Source organism: Rhipicephalus sanguineus, chromosome 4 (genome assembly GCF_013339695.2).
Source record: "Rhipicephalus sanguineus isolate Rsan-2018 chromosome 4, BIME_Rsan_1.4, whole genome shotgun sequence".
NCBI lineage: Eukaryota > Metazoa > Arthropoda > Arachnida > Ixodida > Ixodidae > Rhipicephalus > Rhipicephalus sanguineus.
In genome coordinates, this window is record NC_051179.1 from 14,001,858 (window position 1) to 14,027,802 (window position 25,945).

The 25,945-nt window shown below is 48.8% G+C and overlaps 1 protein-coding gene across 1 annotated transcript in view; it reads right to left on the reverse strand.

Annotated features, from left to right (window-relative positions):
* Positions 1–12,657: 12,657 nt before the first annotated feature.
* LOC119389437 (ubiquitin carboxyl-terminal hydrolase 48) overlaps positions 12,658–25,945 on the reverse strand; it is a 43,455-nt gene continuing 30,167 nt past the window's right edge. Inside the window, exons 24-28 of the mRNA XM_037656690.2 lie at positions 18,552–18,760; positions 17,584–17,727; positions 17,014–17,056; positions 15,524–15,556; positions 12,658–12,919 (exon numbers count right to left, since the gene is read on the reverse strand). Coding sequence (XP_037512618.1) covers positions 12,900–12,919; positions 15,524–15,556; positions 17,014–17,056; positions 17,584–17,727; positions 18,552–18,760 — 449 coding nt within the window. The 3' untranslated portion in view covers positions 12,658–12,899. The remainder of the gene's footprint in view (positions 12,920–15,523; positions 15,557–17,013; positions 17,057–17,583; positions 17,728–18,551; positions 18,761–25,945) is intronic.

A 25,945-nucleotide genomic window follows, 5' to 3' on the forward strand; every position in this document is an offset into this window, starting at 1 on the left:
CGCTATATATCTACGGAAAGATATCACGTACCCGTTCTGACGAACGGTATCCGCCCATTAGCGGCCATTACCCTTCTGCTTCTGCGGGAGACGTTCGACTTCTCCTTTGTACATTTTGTCATTTAGTTCAATATAAACCCAACAGTGCCGGCGTCCGCTAAAAAAGAAAAGTTTTCGTAGGCCCATTTATCCAGTATACATGTATACGCATAGAGCCTCGCTAATCACCCGGCCTTACCTTCTTTTTGTTTTTTGTTGTCGTTTTCTTCTTTGTGTAGTACAGGAGTCCAAGCACACGTATTCAGTCGAGCCTTCCGTCCCGCAATGTTAAGCCAAGCACATTTTCGTCTCTGCTTTAGTGGATAAGAATTTCTCTGTCTCTAGAGTTGTTACTCATAAAAGTTTCTTAATCCTGTGTTCCTTTTTCAATTTTTTTTTCCGACTCGCTCGTGATCTCGCTGTAGAAATTTCAGGCGGCTGCGCAGTGCGTCGGGAGCAGCAGCGAAGACGTTCCTTGCGGCTGACGACGATCGGCACACAATCGGCCGCGGACGATCAATCTTTGAGAACGACAGGTCGCGCCTTCACTGTTCGCCGACTAATGGTGGCCGGAACCGGTGGGCCGCGCTCACGCAGGATGGCAGGCGCCGACGTCCAGGACTTGGTTTTTGTTGCCGCTATGTATAATGCGACCACCGTGACCGAATGCGCAGCAAACTGTAAGCAAGCTGCGTATTTAGCTTCGTCTGAAAGGAACGCCCGTTAGTCCTTTTGTATGTGCTTCTTTCTTCTTCGTCATTTGCGCTTTTCAAGTACCTTATACAAGCCCGCTTTCTGACCGGTGGCGCATCCTGACGTCTGAGCTCGAGAGACAGGTCTCACGCCTTGTGTCTCTTGTTTTCTTTTTCTTATAACTCTAGCTTTTTCTTACTGCGATGTAGAAATGGTAGGACACGGAGCGTGTTCAACGTGGCCGAAGAAGACATCCTCGAAGCACACCGAAGATCAACGGAACTTGCCTCGAAGAGTCGACGCTGACGAATCAAGTGCAAAATTTCCAAGGGAGAGCACGTACAGTGTTTGACACTATTTTTGGAAGCAACTATATTCACACCTTTCCATTGCAATCCTTGCGCTGTGCTTCACTTTTACGCAATTGGTAACGATCACTAAAGGCAGTATAATCTCTATATACGAACTTTCATATTTATATATGGATAACGGAAAGGTTGAATTGAATTATTTAGCTTTACATACAAACGTATTGTCACGTACATGTGTGAACTTTCGCTGTTGCAAGTTACCACACGTTGAGCGGGATTTTAACAGCGAAGTTGTTTAAGGCAGCCGTAATTTGTGCGGCCTGCCCTGTGTGTCCTGCTCTGTGTGGCCTATCAGCTATGTGCCACAGGAATTGGGTAAATCCCACTACTCGCCATTGGTCCACTAAAAATGAAGAAGACAACCATTAGCCCAACAAACGGGCATGTGCCACAGAAGTTTGTGCGGCCTATCAGAAAACTGTTCATCGTCATAAACGGGCATGTGCCACAGAAATTGGGCAAATCCCACTACTCACCACTGGTCCACTAAAAAGGAAGAAGGCAACAGTTAACACAACACGAGGGGACGGGAAAGGCAACAGCGGCTGCGAGAAGACCGCGAAATGATGGAAGGCCTACGCCAACGACGACGTGCCCGTAGGTCTATGAGAGGTGCGAACGCTTTTCAGTGCGACTTCCTGTCTATGGAGCTTGGACATCCGTGTCGTGTCTGTGACGGTGTGTGGTTTAACTCGAACCTCTCTGCGCTGAGAATCAACGTAGAAACAACCTAGCATCACCTAGCTAAAGCCTAGCAATGACCTAGAAAAACCTAGAAACAGCCCTCATATCCTAGCTATATAAGGCCTAGAAACAACCTATAGATGCAACCAGATTAGTCTTCAGAATCGTCCAGTTTCGCTGTTTCATGGCTTGAGCGGCTTAGTGCTTAGTGCAAGCTTCGCCATTTTTTTTTTTTCACTTTCCTCAGCCTCAGGCACATAACCTTGCAGCAGGGAACTGCATCAAATCTTAGTTATACTGACAACATTACCTCGCCCTTGCAGCGCGCCTTTCAAGACAACGCGTTCGTTAAGTACGGTGTTATAGGGTGAAACACTCCACAACACAACGGTGTTTAGAGGGTCAAGCACTTTACACTGATTTTCTTTTAAAAGCAGTACCCAGTTCATCTGTCTATCTGTACCTCTCTCAAATTGTCAGACGACGACGAAATAGTGAAAGGCGCGCCAGCAAAGCTCGCACCTTCACTATACTCGCGGGCAACTTTTCTTGGCAATGAAGCGAATGCTACAGAACCACAATGCACGTATCCTACCGCTAATGAATGTAGTCCCACAATTGCGCCCGTATTTTCTGCGTGAGATATATAAAATACTCCTTCATTTTCTACATGTATACCTTTTTGAGACGGAACGCAGCGCACACAAGCGAGATATTTGTATTTCTTTTACTTTATACGTTGTCACTTTGCGTTTTTGCGCGCGTGAAAAAGTCGCGCCTTTTACTTACCCGTACCTTAGACGCTAAGCAGCCAGGGGCGGCGCCAGTGGAGTGCACGAGGGGGCTGGAGCCCCCGCCAGAATTCTCGCCTGCCCCCCCCCCCCCCCCTTGACCCCCTCCCCCCAAGAGCGCCGAAAAGCTCGCCCAAGGTAGGCGGTATGAAACAAATCGTCGTGCGAGACAACTCAATCTTTAAAAACCCAAGTCGAACATGTTTTTTAAAAATGTTTTTCATGAGCCGCGGCTCATTTGATTGAACAATCATGGGCATCAATATAACGCCGCGTGACGCAGCATACAATTTATGCGCAGTATGATTTTATGATTTTATTTCATAGACTCGCTTGTGAAATTCATGAGGCGTCAATTGCAGTCTTAGGCATGCTGGAGCTCACAAATTTGAATAATGACATGTTATAATTTTAAGTACAATCTCGCATTTACGAATTATTGCGCATGTTCACGTTTCTGAGTTGTCTGGATTGACTCGAACACTCGTGCTCAAGGTTGTAGCCAGGAAAAAAGATAACAAACCTTGACCCCAGCACTAAAGGCATCCTTAAGTGGCGCAATAAAGTGGACTACAGTACACAAAGGGACGGGGACAAAGAAATATTTAGTATTCGCCAGCGTTGAGTTCCAACAGGATTTTAATAATGTATGCTTAAACGAATAAAAGCCACAAAACTAACAGGGATAGTTGGTTTAGATTCATAATTAAAAGGTTAAGCGTGAGAAAAATAACAACACAGAGAAACGAAGCGGGCAGGACGACGCGAAGCGGACACGACGACGGACGAGCGCGGCGTCCTGTCCACCTCGTATCTATGCTTTTTTTTTCGTATTGTGTTTCTTTCTTTAACAATAAAAGTGATAAAACTGAGTACACATGATCCTTGTGCGCATACCTGTACGCAGTTGGCTAATCGCATATTTAGTGTTATTTTCCATAAGGCATCGTTGGTAGCAAGTAAGGCAGTACGGTAAGGCAGTACGGTAGCGTTCCTCCTTTCCCGCTGGTTGTGCTTTGGCCGCTCAACGACCGGGAAAGGAGGAGCGGTACCGTACTGCCTTACCGTATTTGCGTACCGTATTTCCGTAACTTGCTAAAAGACTCTAATGCTTGCGTCCTTTAAACCTTTATCGCTCACTTGTACGCTGTAGTCTACAAGCCACAGATAAGCAGCCAGTGCTAAGATGTTGCATCGCTCGCGCCAAGCAAGCGGGCATTTCTCGCCCTTTCTTGCCGTCGACGTGCGGACCTCTCGGCCAGCGAGCCGAAGTAGTGACGATCGGGACAGCACGTGCCCGCATCCCCTTCGCGTCACCGGCGGCGGCGCATGCTCGCCCGCGCGCGAGTCCCGCCCCGCGGGCCCAGGGCGCCGCCCTGGGCCCGCGACGAGGCGGCGTCAACCCTTCGAGTCCGCCTCCCCGGACGCCGCTGCCTCTTCGGCCGCGTCTCCCCCCCACCACCACCTGGACGCTTCGCCGCTTTGGCCGAGAGCACCTATCGACTACACAGGAGAGCCGAAAGTAGGCAGACAAGTTTATCGAGACATCAACAGACTCGACCGTTAGAACAACATGTCGGTAGCAACACGCTGCTGGTCGCACCATAATGCGACACGTATGCAGTTACTATAGTTAGAGAGCCCCTGAAAATAGAAAGAACGAGCGCCTTACTTTCTCCTGGCTTAGAATGGCAGAAAGCTAATAATAATAATATCTGGGGTTCAACGTCCCAAAACCACGATATGATTATGAGAGACGCTGTAGTGGGGGGCTCCGGAAATTTCGACCACCTGGGGTTCTTTAACGTGCACCTAAATCCAAGTACACGGGCCTCAAACATTTTCACCTCCGTCGAAAATGCAGCCGCCGCGGCCGGGATTCGATCCCGCGACCTTCGGGTCAGCAGTCCAGCGCCATAACCACTAGACCATCGTGGCGGGGCAGAATGACAGAAAGCTGAGCTAGTTGATAGGTATTCACGTCTGTGGTGTCTTAACTCATCTCTCTTGTGTCTGTGTTTGCAGGCTTTTAGGGGCGAAGCTCCTTAAGGCGGCACCCGTTCGTCCCTCGTAGTCGTCGTCATCGTAGTAGTCCGTAACAAGTCTTACGCTTTGACCTCCAAGGTGGTGCCGGTGGGAGATTTCTCCTGTGCGTTGTTGAACAATAAAAAATTCGCAGCGTGCGCGTTTACTAAAAGCCGAATTCTTCTGTCTCTCATTCCCCATTAGCAGCCATTGGCATGTTCCAGTAGGAAACGTTAGTAGAAGTAGAAGTGTAAATGTTAGCTAAAAGCCGACTTCTTCTGTCTCTCATTGCCATTAGCAGCCATTGTTTACCTCCAAGGTAGTGCCTGGTGAGATTTCTCCTGTGCGTGATTAAACAATAAAAATTTTGTTCAAAACGCCGTTGATTGATGAAATAAACCAACGAAAGACGCCAGATGTTTTGTAAAAGCAGAACGAAAGAACGCCAGATGTTTTTCTTAAAGTGTAGTAGTAGTAGTTGTATGTAGCCACCTCGCCCGATCGTCAACGGGCGAGGTGGACCGGCAACGGCGCGAGGACCCTGCCGTACGAGAGTTAAATCACACTAAAAGACATACTTTGCGGGCGATACACTCTAGTGAGCTTTCAACTTTTCGTCTTAATGTACATGATAAAGAAATTATTTCTACGAAAAACGCAAGGCACACCTTGAGCAATATATTTGGTTTTGGGACGCTAAATGGAACCATGAGGCGATGCGAAGCCGGAGCACTTGGACGATCGCGTTCCGTTGGCTTTCGTTGGGCATGCTACCGACCTCGCGTCGTGGAACGCGGTCCTGTCTTCCCTCTAGCCTTGCCTTTAATTCGCACAGGGCGAGCGGGGAATGCGGGCGCTCTTGGCGCTCTTTCGCTCGGGAGCGGACTTCTTCCTTGCATTTCACCGATCACAAGTGATAATGAAGGGACCACGTAAACCAACAGTACAATAAAAGTTTGATGTTTAATATATACACGATGTTTCACACTCTTTATATTATGTACTGGGCGCATTTCACGGAAGTTTCACGGTTTACAGATGATTCCCTCCGTAGCTTCGCCCCACTCATCATCATTCACCCCGTGGATATGCTGTGATTTTTTTAACATGGATCTCTGCTGGCGCTTGCTGCCCATTCGGCACAATTCGTGACGCCAGCAGCGAAAAATCGGACGACGTACACAACAAAGTGCGTTTGTGTGACAAAAATAAATTTAAAGACAGCCGATGACATTTTCATAGAGCACAGCATTGCTGATAACGCAGCCTTACTTTGAGATGGTAGATTAAGGAAGCTTAATAAAAACAACAATTGAAACAGCAAACCATTTTTGAAGCGGTTGCTGGTTCTTTCAAATTTATGGATTTCTGAAGGATTTCTCATAAACGTATCGCAAACATGGCCACGGCAGAAAAAGCTTACATCATCACATGTGTACATGCCATCCCAGGAAGAAAGGAAATATGACAGAGGTGAGTTCAATTGTCCCGTGAGGTCACTCGCCAGAAGCTGAGTCAGCAGTAGTCACTGCAAAAACGAGACTTGTAGTCATTGCAGGTGCAGTTTATAATCTGTAGAAACGACACCATTTGTATCGGCTTTCACCTTCCGTCACGGAACAGCAATAAACCGCAAGATTTAATCAGTTGCCTCATTCTGGTAATTAGCGCGAGTGCATTTGTGGTAGATCGACGATAGAAGAGAGTTTGATGAGCGACCCCAGCTGGCACTGCGAAGGACGCCCACATTTCGCTTGAAACCCTGCAGTTTCCCAAGTATGTGCACGAACCGAAACACTACAACGGATCGTTAAAATGTGAATAGAAATGAGAAAGAAAGGGAAAGCACGAACATATACAGCAAAAACTGAAAAAGAAAGACGCACAGAAAGAAACGGGAGAAGGTTCTATCGATCAGCCTCCGTGCTGTTTCTTTCTTTCTTTCTTTTTTTTCTCTCTCTGCTCTTTGTGTGCTATGCGATCCCGCATTCCGGTTGCGTGCTCACCTTGTGGCTTCCGCGCTTTTTTCAGTAGACGACCTTTCTCCGCCTATCGCTTCTTGTCTTCGAGGATTGCTGGGTGCAGACTCACGCACGCACAGAAGACGTACGCCGCTGTTAAGAACACCAACGCGTGTCTAAGGAGGCAACACATTTCTCTATCGGCAACACCTTCTTATTACTCGCCAGAAAAATCGCACGCTCGTGTGCGGCGGCGTGACGGCGCGAATTTCAAGCACAACAGAAAGAAGCGGGTACTGTACACAGCACAGGACGTTCTCCGTAACTTGTGTCAAAGAATAAAAATTCAAGAGTAGGGTGTTTTAGCAGTGACGGTAATACGGTACTTTAAGTACGGAAATGCCGTACCGTCGTGGTCAGCACGCAGCATTTTTGGAAACTTTTGGGCGCGCGAGTTGCTTATTGCGTGCAGTAACACGGTGATCAAAGTGGCTATAGAGGTCTTGCGCCATCCGTCAACCGCCTGGCGAACGCAGATTGTGTTCATCACCTCTCTTCAACTTCAGCTTTTTTCTTCTTTCTTTCATGTTTCCCTACATCTTCATTCTTTATCTCTCAGTTATATAATGCCCTCTCTCTTCCTTTCCCTCCTCCACCCTCATTTCTTTTCCACCCCTTGCTATGTCCTCTTCCCTTCTCCTTTCCTTCCTCGTCACCCTCCTTCCCTTTACCGCCCATTTGCTATACTACACTATGCATGGCTATGATATGCTAAGAGTTGCCTTAATGAAAACCAGCATATAATGAAGCCGAGGAACGTATAGGGGACGTTAAGTGTACTGTTTTAAGTGTATTGTAGTATTGTAGTAAATCAAGACTTCCGCATCACCTTCCTCGTCACCTTGAGACACTCTATCATCGACTTCGACTCAACGCAGCATTCACCAATGGCTACATGTGCCGCCTTGGTTTGACCACTGACCCATACTGTGACAACTGTGGTGCTTTAGAATGAATAGAACATATTTCATTAGACTGCCAGGCATATAGAGAAGAAAGAACTTGTCTCCAAAGTAGAATATGCTCAACTTCCCAAGCAACGCTAGATCTCGGGAAAATACTTGGACCTACGTCTTCTCCTTCTCAGCAACGTCAGATTTTAAACTTTCTGTCGAGATTCCTCGGGGACATTAACCTAATTGGTAAACTGTAACGTAACTTACATCAGCACCATTACGTTGTGACATGTACATACCACGATCATAATATCTCCTTTCCTGCCCTCCTCCTCCTTTCTGTCCTCGATCCCCTCCCCTATATACAGAGTAGCATGTAGGCGCCCTTATTACATACGCCCGCAGAATTCCCTGTTCTTCTTTAAAGAGCTTTCTCTCTCTACCCGCTTTCTGTGACACATGCCCGCTTAGGAGTTTTCTGCCAACGCCTCACGAACTGACCTCGAGCTTGAACAGCTATGCAGTTAAAAAACCACGTGCCGACGGCGACGTACCGTATTTCCGTACTTATCGGACGGTATTACCGTCACTGCTAAAACACCTATGGTGGTGGTGGTATCTTTATTGTAGCTGTGCCCAACAAATTTAAGATAATGTTGCTTACCGTCGCTTGAAGCAAGTCCGATAGCTTTTGTATTTCACCGAATGACATAATTAATGTTAAATAATCAAATTTCCATGCATTAAAATTAGAGTGCATGCGTGTAAATTTCAAATGGTAGACCATCCTGAAAAACATCCGATACAGTGTATACTGTTGCTCTTTATATGCTATACCCACAAACGCTTTTATTAAGTTCGAGGAAGCCCGCGATAACGCGCCGTTGGATGTAGTAGAGAAGGTGAGGGATTAACGACTAATCATCTAAGCGGGCGAAAAAAAAAAGTCTTACACTTCAACCTAAAAATCAAGCGTTACCAGCTGCTAGACTGCTATCTAACAGCTTCGTTCACATACCTTCTGAAGAGTTCCCATGCAGGACTTGTTGCAGCCATTTGAATGGCATATTTTCGGGATGACGATACTTGTTAGAGCGAGTGACATCTTACGACGATACTCTACTCTTTTGTCCTTAACAATGAATGTGTGCTTCTCGCCTTCCATCGCCATTAATCTTTTCAATACGCAGCAGCGTAAGCTCACACTTGCACCGGCATAGCCACCTGCCACAAACGCAGTCTGCAACGATGACTACTGAACGCGGCGCCAAATTAACGGTTATTTACCATCGCCCTACACTTACTCGCGCCATTTCTCGTCGCCGAAATACTTTGCGCTCCAAAGTACGTTGTACGTTTGGTAATATGTGAGGTTCAACGCGACAGAACGACGATATGATTACGAGGCGGGCCATAGTGGAGGGCTGCGGAAATTTCGACCACCTGGTGTTCCTTAACGTGCAGTGAGACCACACAGTGCACGGATCTCTTCCACTTCGCCTCCAACAAAATGCGACGACAGCGGCCGGGATCGAACCCACGACCTTCGGATCAACAGCCGAGCACCGTAACCACTGTATCACCGCGGCGGACGTTGTACATTTGGTAAGAGCAGCAGCTTTGCTAACACACACTCTGAAGTTACACAGATTTTCAAAAAGTCGGTCAAGGCTAACAGAGACGTAACATGAAAAAAAAAAAAAAGAGGAAAAGCGGTGGAATGCTTTCTTGCACGCACACACAGACAAAAAAAAAAGAAAAAAATAACTTGCATTAAGAGGGCTCATTGCCCAAGCTTGAGAGAGAGAAGAATCTTGGGGATAGCACTTTGGCGTCGCTTTGCCTGGAAAGCCGATCATGCCATCCGGTTTCGCACTCCATCAGATGTAGATGCTCACATGTAAAGTTCTCTTCCAGAAACTACGAGCAACTTTTTCGCAGCCATAGCTGCGAGATTACTTTCTTTTTATTACCTTTTTTGTAGACGTGCAGAGAAATGCGAATTGCTCGCGGAACGAAAACGAGGGTCTCGACTTCGGCAATTTGCAGTACGGCCAGGCTGGAGAAATCACAGATGAAAGCAGCTTTCGGAATCTATAACGCGTAAATCATTCGCTCGAGAGGCGCGACGCTGCTCGGGGTGCAGTTGGAGAAACGGCAAATGTCACATGGGCGGAGGGCAACGGATGCGGCACCGAAGTTCACTCGGCAGCCCCCGAATAAGAGCTCGAACCCAACACCCGTACACTTAACTTCTCCACTGCTTGCGTGCGACGTCGCAGCCGCTCGGCGGTTCGAGAAAAATAAGGAAAGAAACAAGCGGGGGGTCTTCTTTTTCTCCTCCAATTATTCTCCCCAGTCTAAGTCATTAACGCGAGCTGCTCAGGTGCGAGCCATTGGGGGAAGCGACCGGGTCCGACGACGCGTTTTTGTCTCTACACCGAAAAGCAGAATTCAAGCGCGCCCGTTCCGGTAATAACAACGTGTCCGTTCCGTCGACAAGCGGTCTCTATCACGGAGGCCAGTGCCGAATGCGGCAAACATCAAGAAGTTCCGTCGCATCGCGCGCGAGCGTCTGAGAAGCCGAGGAGGTGCTTCCGTCGCCGCCTCTCGGCAAGGGTTGTGTTGCGCGCTTCGAAGGAGAGAGGATCTAAGGAGAAAAAAGAACGGGCGAAAAAGAACGAGCGCTCGCTCGTTTGTCGATAATTACGCTTGTCGGAGCGCAAAAATGATCGCGCGTTCCGGGCTATAAACGTTTGTTCCTTTTGTGCCCCGGTGGCACGGGCAAGTATGATGAGACATTTATTACACGATCCCTGTCGACGTGCAAGCGTCGTCACGTATAGCTGCGATGATGAGGTTGTACACGAACGACTCGATAATGGTCCCTCTCACCCCGTATTCTATGCGTCGCTCCTGCGCGTTTGCACCAACTGACGGTACCCGACGCTAAAGCGACGATAGGTGTCGCATTTGGCAACGTACGCCCGCGCAGCTTTACGCACGTTCTACTCTATTCGACGACCAAGTTCGCATCGCAGTCTGCCAGCGGTCGAAAAAAATAGAATGAAAAGAGTGAGTCCGATCGAGGGGCGTCAGGCAGCGCACTTTCCACTTAAAATCAGTCGCCAACGCCGCCGTGCTCTTTCTCAAAACGGCTCCTTTTGAAAGCACGGTTTCGTCTTTTGACTCAAGTCTCGACGTTACTAATCTCCAAACGGCTCCTCCAACTTTCCAGTACTTATGAAAGCGATCAGAAGTTTGAAAGTATGCTTCGATCAAATCGTAACAGTTCTCTTTGACGACTAATTTACAATTCGAAAGAGGTAACGCCTGGCCGCGACTGAAAGCGCTCTTCCCCCATTTCGGATGGTAAAGTTGAGTGCGTAAATGAAATAAAGAGCAGTGAATGACAGCGCCATATATAAATACACACCGAATAAGCGGCTCTGAAGGAGCTCCATAGGCTGACACACAGAGCGCAGCAATAATAATAATAATAATAATAATAATAATAATAATAATAATAATAATAATAATAATAATAATAATAATAATAATAATAATTAGTCTCGGCAATACTAAGAAGAGCGTGCACAGGCGAAAGCGTATGCACTCACGAGGCTCATTGATGTTTGAAGTCGATTGCACTGTTCATGAGCGTATAGCTCCTCCTTAAACGAACACTAAAGTGACACGATGAATCGGTTTAGATTGATAAAACGTACTTTGAAAACTCTAATGCCGTTAATTTCACCATGCATCATATAGGCTTATTAATAGAGAAGAAAATCAAGGTCAAAGCTTAATCTTTAGATTTCGCGCCGAAATCTCCGCGTGTGACGTCACGGACTTCAAGGTGTATTTTTCGTATTTTGGCGACAATGACTCAACGAATTTTTCTGAAATTTGGTACGTTAAATCTCTGGCCCCCTCGTATGACAATGTACGCCATTGTTAGCGATTAGCAACAACGCAGGTCCCGGGGGACGCCGTCAAAAGCAATAACGTCACGGTGATTGTTGCGGGAATTTCAAGGTGGCGCCGCCACCCGCATATTCTTTTTGCGCGTTTTTTTTTCTTGTCAGTCGTCTTCTCGCGGCAAGCGCGGTGATCTTGGTATTGTGAAAGAGTAATTTACGAATACGAGAAAAACCGTGTTTTTCTCTATAGAGTCCCTTTAACTCGGGCAAAAATCAGTGCGGGGAATGCAGAAGTCTGGCGTATCAGACAGTGGAGTGACGCCCGCTAACCTATCGCGATGGACAGAAAGAGCGTCACTTCGGCACCAATCGGCGCATTCCTCGGGGATTTTCTGAGCTGGGGTGGACCATGAAGACGGGAAAGCAAAAGCGAAAACAGATTTGTTAAGGCGAAAGCCTTGTATGTCTAATTCGAAGGTTGCCTCGAATGAAAGGACGACGCGAGCACGAAACGGTACAAAAAACCACGTGACCTCTCACGCATGGCTCGAGCTGCCCGTTGACTTCGTTTCCGCGGCGTTCGCGTGACGTCCATAATGACGGCTATCGAGTAACGCGGAAAGAGTACGCAATGGAATACGCTGAGCCAGGGCCTAGTGGAACGTGCGGTAGGCCGAATAAGTATGCAACGCCAGAATAGGCTCGACTAGCACGAAATGAAGCGACGAGCCAACCGGCTCGTCTGATTCTGACGTGATGCTTGTCTTTAATACATCGCCACTGAGACAATCAGCGATAGTGTAAGCGATCCTCGGAAAAACGAGGAATAGCAAACCACAGGATAACAGGACAGAGTCCTGTTATCCTGTGGTTCGCGCCGTTTCTCGTTTTATATACATTGTAAAGGCTCGTCCACATTTAAGGTGAACATCTCATTACTATTCAACACCACATAGAAGCTGATGTTTAATACGTAATTGCAGAAAAATATTAGTGTTTATCGGCGTTATATAACGGACGTTTCCCTCCGTGAAGTAGAATAAACGTCCTAGTTTTGCCTTCTTGAATACTAAAGAGGTGTTCACCTTAGATTTGGTCGACCGTGTACCAGCCGGCCCGAATAAGCTGTCCAGTGCAGATCCTCGGAATTTTTAATTACGTAAAGAAGCCCGTTTGACGCCACTGATGCGCAGTGAAGTAAGTACCCGCGATGATTAATGTTTCTTTTCTTTTGATTTAATTAAACAGGTAAGAAAATGACATAAAACGATCGGGCTCGATGTGACGAGAGGAAGGCGGGAGGCTGACTTCGGGGCGACTTTTGCACCTCGAACAGCCAAGCTGTGTCGTTCGTCTCGAAAAAAAAAAAATCATTTAAAGGGTTGTGACGGCGAGGCGCAACTCCGCACCGTCAACAGTAGTAAAGGGGCGCAGCCGTCGAAGGAACTTCCGGTCCTCACTCCTGGAGCTTGGTGCCTGCGACGAAGAAAAGGCGACAATGTTGTCAACTAGTGTTGAACACTGAGCGAGCTGACATTGCAATTTCGAACAAGTCACAGCGCGGCAGCGAATATGATAAAGGCAATTGAAACTGATTCGTAAGAGCCAGTGAAGTCAAGGATAGGGGAATGTGATTCCACTGCAAAAAGTACCGCACCAACAGTAACCGCACCAAAAATACCGCAACACGGAGGAGAAAAAAATTCGGCAGATCCCACGCCTTGTGGGAATCGGTTTCACGCGAAGCAATAAGCGACTATTTGTCTATGCTCCATTTTTTTGGCTTTGATCCAAGCGTTAAGAGGTGGATCGACGTATTTTTGTAAGCGTTGTAGTCGAGTGCAAATCGTGGTTTTACCACGCACGTCGACTACACTGGCGTTTAAAGGGTAACTTACGGTCTGACGTAACGCCAGCACTCACTTAAGAGCACAGACATCATTATTACCGAACTGAAGTGAGCTGCGATGATGTGAATATCATACGTAAAGTTCGTTAGCGTACTCCTGCGGGGTCGAACGACGCTTGACTATAGCTTGCTGAATCATATAGGAATAGAAATTTAATGTTTATTACACTTCTATAAAAGTGGAGCCAACATTGGAACCACAACTGCCGTTAACCTGGCATGACGCCTGTACCATAGGAGACCATATGCATTGTTTATTGCTTTGTTATCGAATTAGATAGCCAGCACTGCAACCACAGTTGACGTTGCGCCTGCATAGGATCTTTTTCCAAAGCAGTTTCAAGACGTGGCGTAGCTCTGTGGTAGAATACCTGACTGCCACGCAGAATGCGTGGGTTCGATTCCTGCTGGGATACTGATTTTTATTCTTTGCATTCGCTGGGTCAACGCTACCGATGTCGGTTTTTCTTTACGCTCTCGCACGTAAATGATCAATGCCTGTTCTGGCCGTTCCTGGGAAGATATAAACTGTCAATCACCTGTGGCGCACACCCCCTTACCGTGCCCCGTGGTATACGGGAATGTGCCACACGTGTCTGGACGAAAGGGTTTGACGACGTACACGACAGGATTTCACGCCATTCATGTCGTGACCAGACGGTCATATTAGTCAAATCCCCTTACCCTCCCATGCCAATTTTGGTCTACACCAAGCTAAGGAGGCGAGCACCCAGACGTAGGCGGCTAGATAGAAACACTCAAAGTGATTTGGGTTCGCTAAGGAATTATTCGCATTTAATATCACCACGTCCCGAAACGCGATGAGCTGCAGTCACGGCATAGAGTTTCCGATGTCGGGCAGTGGGGTATAGTCGCGAGTGAAAAGACGAAAGAAAAAGAAAGAAGGGAAAAGAAAGCCAGTGGTCAACTATTAGCCCTTTCCGAATCGAGCGATGGCTTGGCGACAGCCACCACGCATAGCGGCACAAGTGTCGCGCCATGCGAGAACAGGACCCACGGCAGGGCAGTAGTCTCCGAAGGGTCGACGTATACAACACCTGTGGCCCGCTTCGAGGGGTCATCATCCGCCCCGCCGGCCCATTCAACTCCGCGGCTATGAACGCGCCGAAGGTGCGCAGGGGTTCTCGCCCGGCCAGCGCCCCCCGAGCTCCTCAAAGGGTGCCGGGGTGAAGGGGGCGGCCCCCTTCGGCGGCCGCATCGGTAGGCAGCGGAAGCGCCACCTCGGGGCAGATGTGCGAGCCCCCCTTTGGGCCCCGCGCTCGACGGCGGCGTGGGAACCGGGGGTCAAGGGCCCTTGCTCGGGGCATCGCCGCTTCCCTCGCCGCCGCTGAAGCAATCCGTGCGCGCGCGCGCGGTAGCAGCCGCTGCGAGCACCGCGACGATCCGCCCCGTATGCTGCCCCCAGACGCTGGGAAACGGTGCCTCACGTACACCGCGCGACACACGCGCGGGGTCCAAGCCGCCGGTGCGTGCTTCGCGCGCGGTCCGTTCACCTTCCTCGTCACTCCGCGCCCAACGCTCGAAGGCGCCACGGCGGTCGTGGAAAAATGGACCCGCGGAAGCGCTTCTCGGGCTGCCTCCTCGCAGGATCCCGTGACGGCGCGTTCAATCACACGAAACTTAGCTCGGGGGGACGGCGCGAGATGAAAATTAAATGCGGGGGATCCCTGAGAACCTCAGCGCCCCTCTCTATCTCAAGGTGGGCACGAAAGGACGATGGAAACGACGGGAAGATAGCGAGGAGCTCGCACATGGTGCGATTGCAACTTAGCGCAATTCAGTGCGAGACCCGAAATGCGGCCTGCACTGGCTCTGGTGAACACTCACCGTTTTCATGCATCTTAATGAGCGCAATTTTCGCGCCCTCAGCACCGCATCGGTGTCGGAGGGCTTCGAGATCCCAACCACACAAAGCGATATTTGTGTCTCTACTCGCGCGGTCCAAAGGCGTACGACGGCTTACGCAACTTACGCAATAAGAGTGCCAGCATGGGATTATTTTTCGGTATGGCAACTTCTACTTCGTTGTATAGCGCGGCAAAGGACAATGACACACAGAAGAGTGCTTGTGCTGGTTCCTTATGCAAGCAGTATAACCCAACACACGCTGAAGCTCCTCGTTATGCCCAGTTAGTCACCGGTAAGCTTACCTTTAAAACCCATTCCGGTAGACTGGTCTGCGCCTGAAATAGGCAAGGGAAATGCGGTTAAATCCGAGTCCCAAAAACTAACGGCGGGCAACCACAGTACTACGCCTAAAGACCACCGAGCACGCTGACTTCCCCTTTAGCCATTTTTCGAGGCACAGTGAAGAATTATGAAATGAACATTTCACAGTAAACCAAATGAAACAACGCGCACAAACACAATGTTTGTGAAAGAGGCGAAAACAGAATACGGCTGTCATTTCGGACAATGCCGCATTGACGGGAAAGCTTGCTTGCATGAATCATCATTTGCACCATGAGCATCAATTGCAATTCTACTGACGAGGACCTGTTGCACCGGAATGAGCGAAAGTCGTAGGATACAAGTTGCGCTACTTTTTATAAGGAAACGTTGCTAACAGCAGCAACGGTCTATCGAGAATATTGAGAACTTCATTTCCATAAATTCTTTACAAAAGAAAAGTCGCAGTCTCGCTCCTAAAGCGAATCACCGATGCAATCAATGTATTAGGCAGCGTCACAAAGTAAGGTTCACAGTTCTACAGGCCGCATCTGTTGCGGCACACATCAACTTACTAAATAAATTAACAAGCACGGCGGCAAGCACATACAAGGAAACTTGAACAGACCTCATTCGATGACCGCGAACACTCGCTGTAACAGCGGTGGAGTGACGCACAGCACAAACAGAGACAAGCCAACGCTTCGCCTCTCGCTTCAACGCACCTTCGGAGCTTAAATAAGTAACACGACATCCAACGCTAGGACAGGGGAAACACATCGCGCATCAAATATCCAGCCACCTCGGCTAACCCTCAGGCTTTGTTTACCACCAGGATAAAGCACGTAGCCCGCTTGTGGAACACTCGCGTAGCGCACGTTTTATACGGAACATCACGACGACGGCGAAAACTTGCTGGGAGTGTTTCTACAATTAATTAAAAGAAAAAAAAAGAGTTGAAGGGTAACTTGTCTGACATATCAGTATACGCGAGTCTAAACGGAGGTCCTACCGCACCAAGTCCCGCGTCAAACCACCCGAAAACCCGAAAGTGGTCGTATTGCCGAAAGTGATCGCTCAAAAATTCCGCTACTCAAGTAAACAATCGCGAACGTCATTACTAAATACAGCATTTTAGCAGTGCCAGTTTACCGTACCGTGCGGTAAGTATGGAACTACCTTGCCGTCGTAGTCGGCACGTGGCTTTCTTTAAACATTTTCGCCGCGCGAGTTGCCCATTGCGTGCGGCAACGAGATGAGATGATCAATGTGGCTACAAGAGGTCTTAAAGACTAAAAAAAGTTACGTGCCGACCACAACGTATGCCATCACCTCAACTTAGGACCACAATGCACGTATCGTGAACGGCAAAAACAAAATCGAGTGCACGGTAACTTATGCAGCCAGACATATAAGCCTCTGAATTCGCAGGACGTGCCCGATTCGTATCCTGCCGGATTCGTATACTCACCAGACTGGTCGCAATCTTCGATTTCGCCTGCCGGTTCGTCCACCTGCAAATGAACAAGATACCGGGAAGCGCCAATTCATTCATTCAGTTCATTCATTTGGTGGCAAAGTATAGTCATATATGACAATATAATGCCGAGCACGAAGTCCTGGGTGCGATCCCCAGCCATCGCAGTCGCGTTTAGATGGGGGAATATTGTAAACCCGCTTACGTTTTTGGATTAAGGCGCACCGTTGATGGTCGTAAAAATAAATCCGGAGCTATACGACGCCCCTCAAAACAAGCAGGCGCCGCGTTGGCACGCCCAAAACCCGTATTTCGCTTCATCCACCGATTCGATCGCTTGTTCTTACTGCGACCTCGGCCGTTACACTACCAACCTGCAAGCTGTGCGCCTGAACATGTCAAAATAATAAGCGCGTTGTGTCTTGCCCACGTTTAAATGGGCCTGCAGAAACTGATAGAAGTGGCAGTCTAAACGTAAGGACCTGACTCCTATTTCTGTGTGTTTGCCAAGCAGACGCGGTGCGAACGCGTGTGGACTTTTCTTCACTGCGGAGTAACACGCACCACGAGCAGCAGCAGTGCTCCCGGCAGCACTCCGAGCTCCGCGAGCGTGGATGAGTTCCCGCTGAGTGATAGCGGGGGCTGGCCGTCTCCTTGGTCCAGGCTCAGGTGCTGGTCGAACGGGGCCACCGAAAACAGTTCCATCACCTGCACGACGGTCAAGGAAACTCGATCGAAAAAGAAAACTTGACCTACCTGCGATTAAAGTACGACAATATCTTCAATGCTTTCATAATATGCCCCACGCTTCAAGCTCAGGTACAGTCGGCCACAAAATTGTACGGACCACGCGAGCGCGTGGCGATATTGCCGTCTGCGCCGTCTAGTGGCGAGCCGTCTGTTGCCCGAGAGCACTGCTCTGGCCGCACAACTGCCAGAGCAATGCTCTCGACAGCAGATGGCTCGCTAACAGACGACAATATTACCACGCGCTCGCGTGGTCAGCACTATTTTGTGGCCGACTGTACATACGGGTGATTCGTAGAGCGTGACAATGTATAATTGTATATGAAAACTGCATTTCACCATGGAACATGCAGTCCGAAGGGTGGCATATTACACATTACCTATTAATTTCATTTCTTTTTTTCGGGCCACTGATTGCAAGTCATTGAGTTGTTTTCGTAGGATTGGCTATTGGTCTAGTCGGTCCATGTTCAGATAAAAAACAGCTCCCTACGACAGGGGACACTCCAAGAAGCCCACAGACCATGTCAGTGGGTGTCTTCTTGTATCATCTCTTGTTGTAGCACTGTTTCACTTCTGATTTCGTTTGAGAATTTCAGGTCCGGCGGTTTCCGCACATGTCTATACAACGCTTGACGGCAGTGAAGGCAAGATGCGCATGTTCTGGGCTGCGCTAACGCCTGCCCGCAGTGAACCGTAGTCGATCTTGTTTCGGAGGTGCGCCCGATTCATGTATCGAGGTGCGTGCACGTGCCAAGGAAAATGCCACGATCGCGCGCACGTACCTTGAGCTTGAGGTCCAGTAGGGTTTGCGTGGCGCGCATGTGCACCGAGCGGTCACCCCTGCGCGCCCGTCGCTGGCGTCGTTCGTCCAGTCTGGGCCGCTTGGCGCTTGCCTCGGCTTCCTGACTCGACACACGCCGCACGAGCACGGTGCCCTGCTGCGACTGACGACGCTCCAGGTCGGCAGACTCGCGGCACGACTCGCACAGCGCTGTGACACACATACACACGTACGCAGCGGTCAAACTCGCCACGCGAATGTCCTCCATGCTTTCCTTGGCTTAAATGTCTGTTGCTTTCATTAGTTGTGTTTAACAAAGGAAAGAGCCCCTCGAACAATTACACTTTTTTCGCACTCTATTGACAATGCCATTTAATATACAAGATTTTATTTTTAGCTGTACCAAATCTTCAATTTTATGTCTCTATAAGTAACGGTGACGTTGTCATTCGGCTGTCCAGATTGGCAGCATCTAGGTATATAATAACTTGCGGGGTGTTGCGCGTGATTAACGAAGTTACGTTAATAAACATTCCAATTACTGACCGTAGGTGGTTAAAGGAAATGAAAAGCTCGGAGCCCGTCCTCGAAGCGATCTAGATGAGCGAATAAATTTCCATTAAACAAGCTCTACGAGCTACGCGAACGTATATTTCACATTCGAAGGCTCCCTGAAAGCGACACTAACGCGGAAAAAGCGAGCGCATGGTGTCGTTAGGCCGTTTTATAATAGTGTACCCAAAGCTTTGCGTTATCGTTTATTGCCACTGCGCATGCGTCTTAACCTCTTGGGTACGCACGTAATCTTTTCGGATATAGAGTGCGTACCCAAGCCACGCTAACCCTAAGAGCCCAATTCTAAAACTCTTATTATCGCCGTCCTACGTTTTGTCACGCAGGACGGCGATAATAAGAGTTTGTGCCGGTGAGCAAGCACGTGTTGTGCTTGCTCACCGGCACAGCCCAGGGAGGAAATGCCTGGCGGTTCACCTTCGTTATATTCCCTTCGGCGGTGAGGGGAATGCGTTGACAGCGGTGGCTGCGCCATCATTCCGCCATGTATCCCTTCGCCCGGATACACGCATACATACAAACGCACGCACGAACATACATAAAGAAGGATCGGACACCCCCTTCCCTCTAAATGCACTCCAAGTTTTTTTTACTTCCTTGAACGATCTTGGATCTTGCACAGGTAAGCATGATACATTCTCTCATCCAAAATGTTGTTGACCGGTAAATGTCGATACAAATACCTCGGTTTGTTTTTCCGCAGAGTTTATGTACGTAAATCACAAGTTTTGTTGCCGCCTTTATAGTTCACGCCTGTAAGCCTGCAAATTTTGTTATAACATTAAACCTACTATATAAGCTTAATGCCTAGTATTTGGATTACATCGACCTGCACTATGGTTGCCAACCGCTTGGCATTCTTCGGGACTGTGCGAAACGCTATGAAGTCACCTTTACAGCGAGATAAATGACGACGACGCCTTCAAGTTCCCTGACTAGCTAGCCGCCCCTCTCCTCCTCATTAACTGCGAAAGCAATTATATGGACACACTCGGCGGGTTTTTGCCGTCGCCGTCATGTCCCGTACACACACACACACACACACACACACACACACACACACACACACACACACACACATATATATATATATATATATATATATATACATACACACACAATAATGAGAACTAACAGACAATGATGCCAAGGAAAGTATAGGGGGTGTTATTTGTAGCAATTAGGATATAAATGTGAAGAAATTAAAGTGGACGAAAAGATAACTTGCCGCCGGCAGGGACCGAACCTGCGACCTTCGAATAACGCGTCCGATGCTCTACCACTGAGCTACGGCGGCGGTCATCCTCCCGTCCACTTTATGGGGTATATGTATATAAGCACTGAAACCAAGGAAATAACACCCCCTATACTTTCCTTGGCATTATTGCCTGTTAGTTCTCATTATTGTGTCTAACAAAGAAAAACGAGCCCTAAAACTCATCTTCTTTCCTTATATATATATATATATATATATTGTGAGCATTGTTTATGCGCTCCATCTTCTCATATGTACATACTCATCATCCCCGCTTTGGTTTGGGTTGTGGGGCTCACACTCGAGACAATAAACAAGTGTCTTGAGCGTCCTAAACGTTGCCTCACAATTATATATATATATATATATATATATATATATATATATATATATATATATATATATATATATATATTTGAGTCTTGGGACAGCGCAAGCGCAAGAGCCCAAGAGTGACTTGGATTCTGCGCATGCGCCCCTCGCAAAATTTCTTGGGTCCCCTAGCTCCTATATATATATATATATATATATATATATATATATATATATATATATATATATATATATATACGCCGCAAATAAAAATTCAGAAGAAAAATTTTCCGAAGCGCGCGACCTCGGATTCGAACCTGCGAACCCTCGCTCCGCAGCGCACTGCTTTAGACAATTGCGCTACGCAGTATACATCCTCCAGCAGACTAACGGCGAGCTATTTACACACGTCAGTTACCTCTGGCGGTACCGAGATCGGAGGTGTTTCAGCGTGTTCATTATCACCCGCGAGATGGCGCGAAGGACGCGCTTTAAAGGCCGTCGCCCCGCTAGTAGCTGCGTTGGGTAGCCTGCTCTTGTGTTCGGAGGAGCAGCGTCAGAGTTGGACCAAGCATAGGCGGCGTTGGGTCAAACGGACGGGACGCCACACGTGGCGAAATTAAGACTGTGCGAGACGCGGGCCATGCTGCTTCGTTACCCGCGCTGCGTATTGCGTCGTCTCGCTGGCGAACCACGGTAGTTTTCGATTTTTGAGTCTTGGGACAACGCAAGCGCAAGAGCCCAAGAGTGACTTGGATTCTGCGCATGCGCCCTGGCGGCTCGCAAAATTTCTTGGGTCCCCTAGCTACTTGGGCCCCCAATTCTAAAACTCTCTAGTGTTTCGCCGGAGTTGGGATGTGCGCCTCCGACTTGTACTTTGACATACAGGGCGTGGTCCTCGCGCGCGTATCTCGAGGGAGGAGGTTTGTACGTCTTGTGCTTTCACCGCAAAGTTTGCGTTGAAGCTATAGACGGCACGAAGGTCACTTCGCTCGCTGCAGCGGCCGCGTTTGCCAAAGGAGTGAGCTGCTAGCTACAGAAGAGCCAAAGTAGGGGCTAGTTGAAGCAACAACTGTGACAGTTTGCGCTCGTCCTGAGTATACCCGTGGTTCTTTTCGTGTGTCCTGTTTTGCGTTTGAGCAGCGTGCAGCAAGTTTCGAGCTACTTGCCGTTCTTCGTGTGACATTTCAAATTGTTGCTATCGCATTCATTGCTTCGCCCATGCGGCGGAACCGTGACTTTTTTTTTACCTTCTAAAGCTTACACTCTGGTAACGAGCACACAGCATCTAAAGCTTCCGAAATCCAATCGCCATACGATGTAGCGCTAACCAGTAGAGCGTCGCAGCGCCGAGACCCTGAAGCGCGTTTCAGGGCAACCGCGGCATGCTCTGCGGGAAAGAAGAGCTGGAACAGCCGCTCAGGGCGGTGAACAAATGGCACCTTGGATAGATAAGTCCATTTGCCGCTAAGCACGCAGACGTTGATAAAGCACGGTTCATGAGACAGCCACGTTATGCCAACCCATGTTTTTGTGTCCGTTCCGCGCTGTTTATGCAATCATGGAATATCAACTATCCCCGGTCACACACCTTGCTTCATGTTGTCATTCTCGATCGCTTCGTGCAACAATGAATCTACAAGGTAAATAAATCAGCACGTTGGCGTTCGGCCTTTTGAACCGCTGAAACGGATGTTTTGATTCTGCTTACAACTTTGCATACAAATATGATCGGCTACAATACGAAAGCTAATGCACATAGGCGTGTGCAGGGTTCTTCATTATGGGGGACGAAGCACCCAGCCCTGTTGGTGGAAAGAAAACAAGCCGCGCAATGAGTGCAAAAATGAAAATGACGTGTGTCTGCCTGCCTTTGGTCCCCGGCTTAGTAAAGATGGGAAGTAAACAGTTCTTGGAATGCAACGCCAGTGTCCTCGGCCACCATTATTGTCAAAAACCTGCGTGGCCATAACCCTGAACTCTAAACAATGACAGGAGAGGTCCGACTGAGTGAATATATGGCACAGACTTGGCGCCCCCTTCAGATGGTTAGCCACCCACCACTTGCGCACGCCTATGCCAATGCAGACAACTCTGCGTGCAGCAGCCTGCTCCACACGCAAGCACTGCGACACGCTGACAAGAGGAGAGATATACGTTGTCGCGTCCACTGCACGCAACAACTAAACCGCAGAAGGTGGCAAGAGCTCGCAAATCCGCGGCCCGGTGTGCGCGCACAGGCCAGGGTCGGGGGCGCATTTAAAAGTGGGCGAAGACACCAATGAAAGTGCACGCACGGCATCCGCTGACGCGGCGCGACAATGACGGATGCGCCGCCCTGAATCATGCCGCGGAAACGACCTGTGACGGCGGCCGGCGACGCAAACGCGAAGAAAAAGGGGGCGCAAATGGACGGACGACGACGACGATGCGAACCACCACCGTGGGCGCGGAAGGAAAAAAAAAAAAAACTTACTGCCGCTGCCGGCTGACTGCTGCAAAGGCAGCGAGCGATAAAAACGGCCGTCGACAGCCCCCGCAGGTCGCGCCGATTTTCTTTTTCCCCGGCAGCGACCCATCTTCCCCTCATTCACGAAGCGACGCGGCAGAGTGCGAAACAAGCGCCTTCGCCGCCGCCAGCGACCGTTCGTCTACGCACCATTAACGCGAGCTTAGGCCCAAGGTGGCGCTGCTCTCGCCGAGCGTGTCGTCTTCGCGTTTACGTATTCGGCACTCACTACGCGCGCTCCCTCGACCGAGCCTCTCTTTTATACTTGCTCCGTACTTTCCTTGGCGCACCGAAAGCGAGCCCGCAAGGCTGCGCCCGGGTCCCGAAAGGACACGTCTTCGACTTCGGGTGCACCGCGTTACAAGCTGGTGAAACTACTCGCAGAGGAGCATTGCTGCGCACCTGAAACGGCTGCTTTTCGAAGGGCTAGAATATGCGCCCTGTGGGTCACGGTTCTCATTCTTGCTTGACGCTTGTCTCTGCTATGAATTCATCTTCTCTCGACAGCCGAAAGCCTGACTACAGAATCATCGCGTGAAACCTAACAACTGCTTCGCAGCCCGAAGAGCCCTGAGGTGTTACTTCAAAATAAGATTTCCATGGGTGAACAGAACTAAATTTTTATAAAACAGCACTAAATATTAGTAAAACAATAGAAAAAGTAAGAATTTTCAAAGTTCGCGGGGAAGGTATGTGCCGATTATCATGAGCTGGTCATGCCCTGTTATTACTGTGGCTAAGGGTTGTACAATCATTTCTTTCTTTATAGCACCAGTTTAATAATATTTAGGACCACTTAAACGCGAATCAAATGGGCAATTCAGCGGTCTCAAAAACATCCAAAGTATATGTGACTCTCAAGTGCAACGATATGGGCAAACTAATGGTCTCATGCTTGTCCTCGTGTCAAACTGTTAGGAACGATTGCACGCTGTGCCGTATACAAACATGAATGAGCCAACTGTGACATTGAGTAGGCTTGTGCAAATATTCGTTTTTTTTTTTAAATAATCATTCGAATATCATGCTACTGGACATTCGCTTCGGTTCCAATTTAGGTATTCGAAGCGAACGAATATATATCTATCTTCCCAATGTATAACTCTCCTACGCGTATAAAGCGCGCTTTCTATTACAATGGCGCAGAAAAAAAAAAGAAAGAAGGAAGGAAGAAAGAAAGAAATCCGCATGTGCAACTCGCGGAAATCGCTGCATACAACACTCAGATTTCTGTAAGAACGGTGTCCATTCTGCACGAATCGTCTACGTCGGATCTTCGGCCAGCGCCTGGGTACGCAACAATATCGACTGACTTACGGAGGAGAACATTGTCCTATAGGTGTGGCTTCACAGCAGAGCGGCCCGGCGTACCGTGAAGCGACATTTAAAGGCGAAAGTACGATATAACCCGCATCCCTGTTTTACCGTTAAGTAAATTTGAAAAAAATTAGGAGCCCTTCCCATATTGGGAAAATGGGGACAAATCGAAGCTTGGCGTTTTCGCGCCTGGCCTACTATTTCTCTTTCTTTCTTTCGCATTGCGCAAGGCTTCCTCGTAACTTTTTCCTTCAGCCGTGCCGGGAATCGGACCCTCGCCCACGTGCTTGGCAGAGCAACACTTCTGCTGCTACAGGCAAGAACGACTGTCATGCGTGAAACAATTCAATGCAACCATGAAAGGCAAGAATGAAATGTGGCAAAGCGAAATGAAAAGTGACCCCGATGAAAGGTCAGATTTCCGTGTCAGAAACGGTTGACATCCGACAAGCCCACAATCGAGAGAGCTATTGGAAAACGGCGCATAGAAATGCGCACGTGACATGTGCACTTTCGAGGGCCTATTTGTGTACACACGCATTTCTGTACACTCGCCGGCGCCGGGTTTTATGCAAATTATGCCACCGTCCCCGAAACAGAAGCCTCGCTTAAAAATACTGCGGTTTTTACCCGCGATGTATATATTGTACAACACGTACCGCATTATTTCCCGTTTAACCCGCCACTACGTAAAATCTGCAACCCCCTTAATATAGACCGGAAGCAGTGAGCAAAAAATAAAAATCTTTGCAAAAACAGTCTCAATTCACGGTTTCACGGCACGTCTTTGCCGTATCTTCGGCCAGCGGCTGTGCTCCTAATACATGGCGTGCACCTCCGTCACTGCTCGGAGCGAGTCGGCCATATTGGCGAACAGCAGTTAGACCTTGTTCAGCGCTGCCTGGATGCACCTGCGAGTTTCTCCCTCTCCCATAGGCGTGCGTACGGGAGGGGAGGGGGGGGGGAGGCGTAAAGTCTGCCCCATACGTTGAACGCGTCCCGACTTCTGCAACACGCGGGGTCCGTTCATTCCGCTCATTAAAACGGCCGATGTCGCAGAGGCACTTCGGAAATGCACAGCGGATGGCACAGAAACCTTACGGGAAAGCTAGAACTGCAGGGGCAAATTTATCCGCCAAATTTGGTGGCAGTCTGGCAACATTGATTCCCGAGTCTCGCAACAGACTTCTGCGACACCAAACGGAACCCTGCCCTGAACACTGTAGTCGTACGGCTGGTAAGTACGGCTTGTTTGTGCGACTGTTCACCAATATGGCCGCCGCAGTAGGACCGTAGGACCGCAGCAACGGTGACGTCACGTGCAAGCCATGTATAGATGGCTTGCACGTGACGTCACGGACGCAGCTTCTGAAAGGAACTGGGACTCCACGATGGCGGCTTTGATGACAAATAAGTTGCGTCTATGTGA